Source organism: Megachile rotundata, chromosome 9, assembly GCF_050947335.1.
Source record: "Megachile rotundata isolate GNS110a chromosome 9, iyMegRotu1, whole genome shotgun sequence".
Classification (NCBI taxonomy): Eukaryota; Metazoa; Arthropoda; class Insecta; order Hymenoptera; family Megachilidae; genus Megachile; species Megachile rotundata.
This window is the reverse complement of record NC_134991.1, coordinates 16,023,706-16,034,902: the sequence shown is the minus strand read 5'-3', so window position 1 is coordinate 16,034,902 and position 11,197 is coordinate 16,023,706. Positions and strand designations below refer to the sequence as shown.

The following is an 11,197-nucleotide window of genomic DNA, read 5'->3' as shown; positions in this document are numbered from 1 at the left end:
GCGCCACACCCTTTCTAGCGACGCCATTTTGAAAACTAGTCAAGACACGCGCCAAATTTAAAATTCAACAATCACAATTATGAATGAAATTGAACACTTGTAGGCACGTCATTTTTAATTAATTTCACAAATTGAAACTAACAAAACCATGAAGTTAGAATATATGTAAATAAAAAAAATTGTTTTTCTGTTTTGTCATTGTTATAATTAAATTACATTTATTACTATTGCTTACATTCGGTCGTTTCACATTCATCGCACACATTCCATACATCACGGAACAATTCAAAATAATCCCTAAGTCAATATTTGTAACTTAATTAATTTTTTGACTTTTGCGCTTCACACACAATATTATTCGCTATACGATATTCTCTTATTACTTGTTCTTCTACTTCTGGTAGACAAGGTGTGTAACGCGCATATTCCATCGTATATTCTCCTTTTCCTTGGGTAGTGGACCTTAATTCACCTATGTAACCAAACATATTATTCAACGGAACTTCTGCCGTTAAAACAACCCATCCTTCACTAGCATCCGTATCATTTATTAGACCTCGTCGTTTAGTTAACTGAGCCGTAACTGTTCCCTGTATTAATAAAGAAATTTAGATTATCGTAAGATACAATTTTTCATGCTATCATATACGAAAAATGTATTTTTACCTGATACTCTAATGGAACAGTAACTTCGACTAACATAATTGGTTCTAAAAGTTGCCAAAAACCGTTCATAAACGCGTCCCTCATTGCACCTTGCGCGGCTAGAAAGAATGCAAACTCCGAAGAATCAACACAGTGATGCATACCATCGATTAATCGAAATTTAATGCCTGCTAGTTTATGACCACTTAATAATCCCTTTTCACACATAAATCTAAAACCTCTTTCTACTCCGGGAATGAATTGTTTTGGAACATTGGTTCCCACCGTTTCATCTGCGAATACAACTTCGGTGTTACGTTCAGGGGGTAAAGGCTGAAATAACATATTTTCGAAGATATTAGATGTATTTGATAAAAATTATCATGTAACTGTCATATGGAAATTAGAAATCTTCGTTAAAGCACATTGTTACCTCTACTATGCCAATAACTCGAGCAAATTGCCCAGCTCCTCCTGATTGCTTTTTATGAAGGTAATCGAATTTAAAAGGTGTGCGCAATGTTTCACGGAATGAAACTTTTGGTTTTCCAAGAATTATAGGACAATTATATTCGCGTTCAAGCCTTTGGGCATAAATTTCTAAATGCAATTCTCCCATTCCAGAAACTAGAGACTCCTAAACCATTATGTAATCGTTCCATTACATTACTTTCGCATTATTTGCAAACATTAATATTAATTTATCGATTATTACCTTGTTGTCTGCATCATAGGCGTATCTGAAAGTAGGATCTTCTTTCGTAAATCGACTAATACCCTTTGCGAAAACCTCTCTATTTTTTGTATCCTTTACTTGAATGGACATAGATACTACAGGTTCAGGAACATAAATAGATTCCATCGATAAATTCAAATTTGTATTGCTAATAAACGTGTCACCCGATGCACAATCGATACCAAACAAAGCAAATATATCGCCAGCATAAATTTCTGTCACATCTTCCATTTGATTTGCATGAAGTCTTACTAATTTTTGAACTCGAACCTGTCAAAGTTGATATTTATATATGGGTTTCACAATTTGGATACTCATCTTCAACCATTGGACATACCTTTTTCTTTGTTCTAGAATTATATAAAAATTCCCCTTTCCTCAAGGTTCCTTGGTAACAACGAAAATAGGTAAGCTGACCAAATTTACCAGCTTCTAATTTGAATGCCAATCCAACAAAGGGAAAATTATTGCTCCTCTCAGAATTTAACAGAACTTTAGTAGTTCCATTACTATAAATAAAAAAGTTGTAGTTTTATTCTCTAAATCTATGATAAATATTCTGTTTTAAAAACATGATAATATAATTCAAATTTACTTGTCCTCTTGAAGAGCATAGTTTTCTACTTCTCCTGGATTGGGTAAATAATCCAGAACTCCATCCAATAGTGGCTGAACACCTCTATTCTTTAAAGCAGTTCCAAGAAACACAGGTGTGAATGTTCTTTTTATACAACTTCTTCTAATAGCATCTTTTATGTCAGTTTCCAGTACTTTTGCTTCATTTAAATACATATCTCCAAGTTTTTCATCTACGTTACTTAATTTTTCAATTAATTCTTGCCTCCTATCTTGTGCTTCTATATACAAAAATATGTATCTACTAAAATAAAACAATATTTATTACAGTAAGTAAAGTGGATGTATTTTTAAAATCATACCAGTCCTCATATTAGCTGGGATATCATCTTCTCTCACAATTTCACCAAAATTTCCTTCAAAATATAAAGCTTTTTGAGAAATTAAATCTATTATTCCTTTATTATCACTTTCTAGACCGATAGGCAATTGAACAAATGCAGCATTATGTTTTAATTTTCCTTGCAATTGTTCCAAAATTCTGAGATGATTAGCTCCCATTCGATCTAGTTTATTAATAAATGCTAAGCAAGGTACTTTGTACCTCTTCATTTGTCGATCTACGGTTATTGACTGTGATTGAACACCACCTACAGCGCATAATACAAGTATAGCTCCATCTAAAACACGTAAAGCTCGTTCTACTTCTATGGTGAAGTCAACATGACCAGGGGTATCAATAATATTAATATTGTAATCTTTCCATAGAGTATAAGTTGCAGCAGATTGAATTGTAATGCCTCTTTGCCTCTCCAATTCCATACTGTCCATTGTTGCTCCAACATTATCTTTACCTTTTACCTGTTAAAAATTTCATATAATGAAGCAAAAAAGCAGACTTAAATTTATATGTTAAAATCACATTTTACTTACTTCATGCATTTTCTCTATTCTTCCGGTATAATATAATATACGTTCTGTCAAGGTGGTTTTTCCAGAATCAATGTGAGCTGATATACCAATATTACGAATTTTTTCCAATGGTTTATGTTCTGCATATTTCATATACGATGATAACAACCGTAAATTCTATTTAATTTAGAAAACAATAAAGTATATTAATTATATAAATGTATTTTTGATAACTTATATGAGGTTAAAGTAAATGAGGCTAAATTTCTTACTTTCCAAACGTATGAAGTGTGAGATAATAACGGATGTAACTTAATATTATGCTGTAAAGATATTATTATTGACATATTAACTATTTTTTTTTGTACTCGTTATTGAATAAATACTATTTAATCCTTTGACACGCGATATTATTAACCTACACCGTTTCTCATACGTTTTGTAACATGCACATAACGTGACATAACCAAAGAAGATTGGGTCAAATTGTTACTGAGTATCAAAATATGAGATGTAAAAATTAAACGGCAAATGATTCTAGAGAAAATGTTTATTATGTATCAGGTAATTGTACAAGATGGACTCATAACTATTAACAACACAATTATTTTAAAAAATTTGTACAATAAAAATTATGAACTACAAATGTTACCGACAGTATTTTTAATTCGAAACTTGTAAAATAAATATTTATAAAAATTTACTGTTTTTATCTTTGTATCATTTTTTAAACAATCTTCTGTATAGATTATTATACTCGTATTTGAAGTAGATAGTGTAAGAAAATTTTATTTGAACATTATCCTTAAATTTTATATGTAATATCAGAAAAAAAATGAAGCTAATAATTACTGGTTCATTTTGTATATTTCATCATTTTTTTGTGTTATATGAATAATAATATTTATTATTAAATAGAGCATTGTGAACATAAGAATAATATAATTTCTGTAAAATAAAACATAACAAGCTGATTTACTTCACACATTAAAATTTTTATATGCTACAAATATTTACATTGAGCTTATGGGACTGGAAAGTACAAGTATTATATTACCTAACACAAGTATGTTTTTCTTTTTCAGTTAAACATACCAATACATTTTTACATTTGCTTTAATATTAATTATTGTATCCAATGCACACTTTTACATATTAATTAGAGTATATTTTTCAAATATATTTAAAGTATAATTGTTTACCAGAATGGGGAACCAGTCATTGTTTTAATAATTCTACAATTCCTTTCCCTATGCTCGAAAACATATAACTCAATGTTAATGGTACTTTGTGTGACTTACAGTAATGGAAATAAATTCTAATTACTGAAATAATGTTTTCATGTTAAGAATAGATTTTTTGAATCTATAAAAGAATCAACACTGATTGTTTTCAAACAATAGCACATTACTCATTGCACCAAAAAGTTTAATATAAATATGTGCAAGTAATGTAAATCGCCGTGTATAGTTATATTTATCAAAATACATTTCTAATGAATTTTTGTTGCTAGTTTGAACTTATTGAACATTAATATCGACATTGATAAAACACTTACGAGTGGTATTTTGTTTTATTATAATTTTTCGATACTTTGAGGTCCGAAGATATTTCAAACACAGAATGTGCTAATAAAGATGAAATAAGTAATATGAATCATTGAACACCCCGCTTAATATCTTAGTAATATTTGAGTATATTCTGTTTCCTTGTTCTTCAATGTTGTTTCTTTTAGTAATTGAATTTTCATAATGAATTTTTTTTAAGAGTATAAAATCTGTCTTTATATTTTCTTCTGTACATACGTATATATTGAAGCTGAAGTTATACTACAGCCATATTTATGCTTATTTCTAAAAACTTTTACAAATATATTAATATTATTTTCGATTAAAAGCAAGTAACGTTTTTGGTACTAAATTTATCTGGCGAATGTTTGTCATCGCTGTCTCCGAGATCCATACCAAGTGGTACTGAATTCCAAATAGTCTTATCATTTCTATCGTCTTCTTCACTTAAAATATTGCACATCATTCGATCATCGTACAGAGAAAATCTAGCAGTTGATTGTCCACGGCCACGAACCTTTCTCACAGAAGGTGGCAAATCTCCTGGTGTCTTTATTCTCATGTGAGGATCTTTTAATATATTCACATTAGATCCAACGTTAAAAACTTCGTTGAATTTGTCAATACTTTCCTGTCTACTAATATTCTTACTTTTTTCATTTTTCAAATTTACAAGAGGCAAAGTGGATGGTCTAGAATTTGCATTACTTTCGTTATCGAAGTTTTGTTTTCCAATTTGTATAGCATTCTTATCGTTCTTGTCTAACGGAGAGGAAAAAGTAGGTGCCTTATTGATAATACCGTTTACATACTTTCCCCCTGGAGATATCGTTACGTTAGTTTCCACAGTTTTGATCTGTACATTCTGTTTTGTCAATAAATTAGACTTAGAATCTTCTCGATCTATTTGATACTTATTGTATGGATACATTTTCTTATTAACCAGTAGTTTTTTAAAATTAGACCAGCCAAATAATTTTTTCCTAGGGCTTTCTTGTGTACAAATCTCATGCATATTCGTTTGTTTCCGTTTACCATACGACGATGTGCCATCATCCGAAATAACGTTTTGAACATACGGTATAGGTGTGGCCGGTCTTAACTGCGTCAATTGAGTTGTATGTTGACTTAAATAATCATGAGAAACAAGTCCCTGCGCTTCTGACACAATTTTGTATTGATCGTTGCATGCATGTTTCATAGACTTATCAACAAGCACATTACCATTACATCCTAAATCTTCAAAGGAATCTGATTGTAACATTAAATTTCTTTCCATACAAGGATTTCGACCTTGGTAAGGTTGAAGTGCTTGCGTATGGTTATACATTGCTACCTCATTTGAATTTTTAACTAAAATATAAAGATAAATTATACACCATTATCTGAATCAATTACGCGATAATGATAAAATACTTACAGCTATGCTCATGGACAATGCTTTCAGAAGGCGATAGTGTTACTAAATTTTCAACAAAGCCACCTTCGTTGCTCGAGTTGTCTTGTATTGTATGGGATGTTTGTTGAATGGCGTGAACATTATCGTGATGCGAAGATTCACTGTAAAGGCTGTTTGTAGTTGAAGGCACTAAAAGTTTTGTAAAGTATTTTTCTTGCAAATTGTAATAATAGTTTGTTATATTATAATTATGTACTGATATTTACCACGATGAGACTGTAGCTCCGAAAGACGTTCTTTTATACATAAAGCAGTTAATCGAGCTTCCGCATCTGCATCCCAACAGTCTTCCATAGTTTCTTTAATAAGTCGTACTCCAGGTCTGTCTACTAAATTACCCTCCAATAATGGCCTTGCTTTATTACGAGAAACTAACACTTGCATTTGTTCAAAAGTTGGATGAAGACCAATTTCTTTTTCGTATGGTTGTCTATACGGAGGTACTTCTGATCCTGGCATATATATATCTGAACATCTTGAAACGAGTTCCCATAGTACTAAACTCATTGCATATACGTCTATTTGTTTCAAAGAACTTTCACAATCTCGTAAATTAACAGCACCCTCTAATATTTCTGGCGCCATATATCTCAAAGTACCAACCTAATTTAATTATTAAAATCATATGTAAATTACCTTCAAAATATAAGTTTACAAATTAAAATTATTATCTTACATCATTAATTGATTTTAACTCAGCATGCTGTTCTTCACCATTTGAATAATATTTAGAACCAGCAATTTGAACTGCCAATCCTAAATCACATATGCAACAAGTACCATCAGCTTTGATTAATATATTTCTGGAATTGATATCTCTGTGTGCAATGCATGGCTTGAATTTATCTGAAAATTTTATATGCTCACTAAGAAGTTTCTTTAAAATATTCTGTCATTTTCTTAATGTGTTCTATTTACCCCCTTTATGTATGTCAGTATGTAAATAAGCAAGTCCTTTCACCATTGAGAGACCCATCTTGCAAAATGTACTCCAATCGATTATATGAGTTCTTAAGAAATCTGTTAAAGTACCACCTGATGCAAAACTAAGTACCAAAAGATATTCAACGCTGCCTTCCATGCTAACCCTCTCATCTACACCTAAATGATTATAATCATCTTTTAATGTTATACCTTAACTAATCATGAAATCAATCACTATTCATAAAAAAGATTGAATATTAACCGTAATAACTTAATAGCGATGGGTGTTCCATAAAGGGAAGACAATAAGTATCACGTTCGTTTTGAAAATAATTACGATAATGGGAAGGAAATATTTTTACAGCAACATCTTGATCCCCCATGCTGCCTTGCCATACAGATCCATAACGTCCTTGCCCTGAAATATATAGATGTATCAGGCATCTAAAAGCATTTACCTCTATTGTACATTTATATTACAATCACTAAAGAACATACCTACAATTGTTGTAAGTTTCAAATGATCTACTGTGTAAGTACCAGTTCTCAGGGCTGTACTGTCCATAAACTGATCAGAATATGGAAGTGGTTTTCCTAATCTTGCTAACATATTGGTATGGTACACACGATATACCATTAATGCTACAATACATATTACTAATAACATGCACAATAGCACACTTGTTATAATAAGGATCCATCTTCCAGAATCTGGTTGTTCCAAATATTCAGTCGCTGTAAAATGTTATTTGCAAAATATTATAGAAAATTGATAAAGTAATATAGAATTAATATAGAATTTTTTGTATGTAATATTCAATGATTTTACTTGGTTGATTATTTTCTGTAGAAATGGAGCTCTGTAATTTATTATCAGAATATAGAATATTGGTGCTATTAATATTAAGATTACAATAGTCTCCATGACAACAACAAAATTTTGTATTGTTCAATGCTTTAGTAGAGCGTTGAAGAGCAATGCATTCGGAAGTTTCACATTTTTGTTCACCAGATTGTTTCCAACAGCCTGTTAAACACAAAAAGTAATAGTAATAAATATAAATATAATATATTGAATAGTCAATGCTATTAACATACCTTGAGATAAAATGATAATTTCTGTTCCATTTGTAGTCTTATCTTCCTGCCATAGTGCATGACAAAAATTGGTACATTTTTCAAATTTAATATCATCATCCTTCTATAACAAAATTAATATTTTAATTCTTTTATATATTAATTGCTTTCAATATATGATATTGAATCTTACTGTAGTATGAACCACATTACTGTCGTTGGATATATTTTCAGGTACACTTTGTGCATTTTGTTTTAAAGGGAGGTTTTCAATACTTTTTTTCCTGCTAGCACATATTCTAACAGCATTAATGGGTATTGAGTTTATCCCATATAATAGCACGATCAACGTAATTGATACAATGGCTTTCATTGTGCCTTGGCAGGCCTCTTGAACTCAAACACTTCAACAGAAGCGTTGGTCCTTAAGAATTGGCATCTTCAGATATACCAACATACATTATTACCATATGTAGGTTTCATTCATCTATTTTATTATAAATAACAAAAATATAATTATTATAAATTATACATAATTAATCTCTGAATAAATACAGAATACATACACTTTACAAAATGAAAAAATGTTATTAATCATATAAATAATAATAAATTATATCGTTTACTATTTACATCTTCTGTTTGTAAGTAGATACAAATGTTTGCAATTTGGAAAGGAAAACATAGCAATGACAACAAAATAGTTTTGTATGACTATGGAAAAGGAACATACAGTTTTCAGTAATTATATACCACAAATATATAAAGAAGTAGCTTAAACTGCATTTTAAGAAATTAAAAATCGTAGAATGAAGTATTTCATAGAATATTGTAAGCAAATTAACAGAAACATACTCACATCATAAGCAATAAGTTTTTCGAGTTTTGTAACCGGAAATCTTGAAAAAATAAATATGCCACCAATAATAACATTGTACGTATCCACAAAATAATATTAAAATTTTTTAAAACAAATACCGTATCAACGTTAATATATTTGACAGACAAAACGAAATCCACTCAATTGTAATTCATTTACGCGTTCGCAAAGACAATGCAAAGTGTCAAATATGCACCGCAAAAAAATCCCTTGACGTTAGTTACTTGTTTTACCAACACAAACCAGTTATAAATTACGATGCTCATTTCTTTTATTTTTTTTCAATAATCTTTTGTATTTTTATATCAGTGTTCAATAAGAATTTAATATATGTATATAAAAATGAGATTTATTCATCCCACGATAGATCATATCCTATTCGCGCAATTCGACTAACTTCAGTGCAGTGTTGGGCAGTCATGAGATTTTATCACACGCGAGAGCTTTATGCGCATACGTTAGCTAACGTCACAGCTTGCTGCCAATGCCGTACCTAGCCGGTACACGCAGTGGTGACTGATGAGGGCACCTTAATGATCCCACACAATTTTTCAAAAATTCTTATAATTGCACTGTAAATGAATGTATAGGTTGGGTTAGATTACATTAGGCTGGGTTAGGTTAGTTATATATATGACTGTATAAATCTATACAACTATATATACATATATTATAAGTAAAATTACAATCGTAGCTCTTAGCTCGGTATAGTTTTCTGAAGATTTTTTAAGGCCTTCAGAGAACTATACCAATTACCAGGTCGCACCACGTGGAGGTGGCTACGATAGCGACCCACCCTAACTCCAAATCCCTTCCACCCTCCAAATGCAACCTCATTTATCAGAAGGATAAATGAGTTCTGACTCTACTTAGCTCATAGGCTCGCATATACAAGTTCTTTACCACAATCCAGTAAAGAACTTGTATCACACACACACACGTACATTAACTTAATACTAATCGCAAGGGATCCCACACACGCACGCTTAACTTATTCTAAACGCCGCACGGTACCTCTCATTCTAAGATTGCACTCAAATAATTTATGACGAATTCAAAAAGCAAAGGGAAATAAGAAAGTTAGAAGAACTTTCTACTAAAAGAAAAGAAAGTTAGAAGAACTTTCTGTGAAAAAAGGGGAAGAGTATTTTTCGCCAAGCGAACTTTGCTTTCCATGGGTCAAAGGGTAGCCCATAGTGGCTTACGTGAACCACGACGGCAAAGATGAACCGAAGATACCTTTGGCAAGAACGAGTGATACACCCCAGTTGGCGGAGGGTTCCCATTTCCCCCAGCGCTCTCGCGTCTTACCACAGAGAGGATACCCAGACCGTGATGCCCCTTGGCAGAATGGCGGCGGGTCGGGGAGGCACATCAGAGTATGAGAGGTGCCAACCCCGATCCGCCCCGCCGGGCAAAGAATATCACTCGCCCTACACCGGCACTTGCAGCTCACCTCTACCGCGTGTTCACAGCGCTGTGAACCCCCCATGATCCACTTGGGCGCAGAACGATTGACAAAAAATAACGGGGAATACTAGAAGCTAACGAAAGTTAAAAGAACTTTCTGTCACAAAAATAAGAAAGTTAGAAGAACTTTCTGTGAAAAAAGGGGATGAGTATTTTTCGCCAAGTGAACCTCGCCTTCCATGGGTCAATGGGTAGTGCATAGTGTCTTACGTGAACCACGAGACAGAGATGAACCGAAAATACTGGCAAGAACGAGTGACACATCCGCGGAAAGTTTCCCATTTCTCCCAGCTTACGTTTTAGGTAAGTCTTACTGCAGAGAGGAAACCCTGCCCTGAGGCACCCGATCGAGACGGAACATCAATCGATCGGCCCCGCAGAGATGTGTCCCTGGCGCTACACCAGTACTTGCAGCTCACCTCTGCCCGTGTTCACAGCGCTATGAACCCCCAATGATCCACTTGGGTTCGGACCGATTGACAAAAAATAACGGGGTATACTACAAGCTAACGCGTACAAAGTTTGAGAATTGGGACGATGAGCGCAAGTTGGAATGAGAGGTACTTACAGGGACCCACCCGCCCTGCCCACGAGCACACTTAACTTAAAACAAACGCACGCATAAAATTAACTTAAAACTAGCGCACGCATCCCTCGATGATCCCTCGATGATCGATGTCTTCAATGATGAACTATTCAGTACCTGTACAATAAGTAGGTATGACAATAAAAAAAGGAAATGCAAGATTATTTAGTTAAAATAAAAACATGAAACATCTGAATGAAATTAAGACTAACACGAACTGTTGAAATGAAAATCTGTAACATACAAAGATAATTAAGACAAATAAGAAACATTAGAAGTTACTTTCATAAAATAAATTCCTGAAACAGATAAAAATAGTTAAGACAAAATATAAATCATTAAAATTTATTTACATAAAAAAAAA

The 11,197-nt window shown here is 32.5% G+C and overlaps 2 protein-coding genes across 5 annotated transcripts; both read right to left on the bottom strand.

The window, feature by feature from the left end:
• Positions 1-179: 179 nt before the first annotated feature.
• mEFG1 (mitochondrial translation elongation factor G 1) lies at positions 180-3,442 on the bottom strand. Of its 3 annotated transcripts, none has more exons than XM_012296030.2 (9): positions 3,142-3,436; positions 2,891-3,046; positions 2,320-2,818; positions 1,977-2,238; positions 1,719-1,890; positions 1,361-1,651; positions 1,079-1,282; positions 667-978; positions 180-590 (listed from the first exon to the last, which is right to left on the bottom strand). In XM_012296030.2, exons 1-9 carry the CDS (start codon positions 3,214-3,216, stop codon positions 321-323), a joined length of 2,241 nt encoding a protein of 746 aa, XP_012151420.1. In that variant the 5' UTR covers positions 3,217-3,436; the 3' UTR covers positions 180-320. The 3 variants fall into 3 exon arrangements, with proteins under 3 accessions (XP_012151420.1, XP_076391830.1, XP_012151421.1); XM_076535715.1 differs by having other exon boundaries at positions 1,977-2,261; positions 2,562-2,818; XM_012296031.2 differs by lacking the exon at positions 1,079-1,282 and having other exon boundaries at positions 3,142-3,442.
• Positions 3,443-3,843: 401 nt separating this feature from the next.
• wit (kinase protein wishful thinking) lies at positions 3,844-9,171 on the bottom strand. 2 transcript variants are annotated; one of them, XM_012296026.2, is made up of 12 exons: positions 8,876-9,170; positions 8,757-8,796; positions 8,091-8,384; positions 7,919-8,021; positions 7,650-7,847; positions 7,319-7,555; positions 7,083-7,238; positions 6,815-6,997; positions 6,573-6,742; positions 6,103-6,499; positions 5,858-6,025; positions 3,844-5,790 (listed from the first exon to the last, which is right to left on the bottom strand). In XM_012296026.2, the coding sequence occupies exons 3-12, from the start codon at positions 8,268-8,270 to the stop codon at positions 4,760-4,762; spliced, it is 2,823 nt and encodes a 940-aa protein (XP_012151416.1). In that variant the 5' UTR covers positions 8,271-8,384; positions 8,757-8,796; positions 8,876-9,170; the 3' UTR covers positions 3,844-4,759. The 2 variants fall into 2 exon arrangements, with proteins under 2 accessions (XP_012151416.1, XP_012151417.1); XM_012296027.2 differs by having other exon boundaries at positions 7,919-8,018; positions 8,757-9,171.
• Between the last annotated feature and the right edge of the window lie 2,026 nt (positions 9,172-11,197).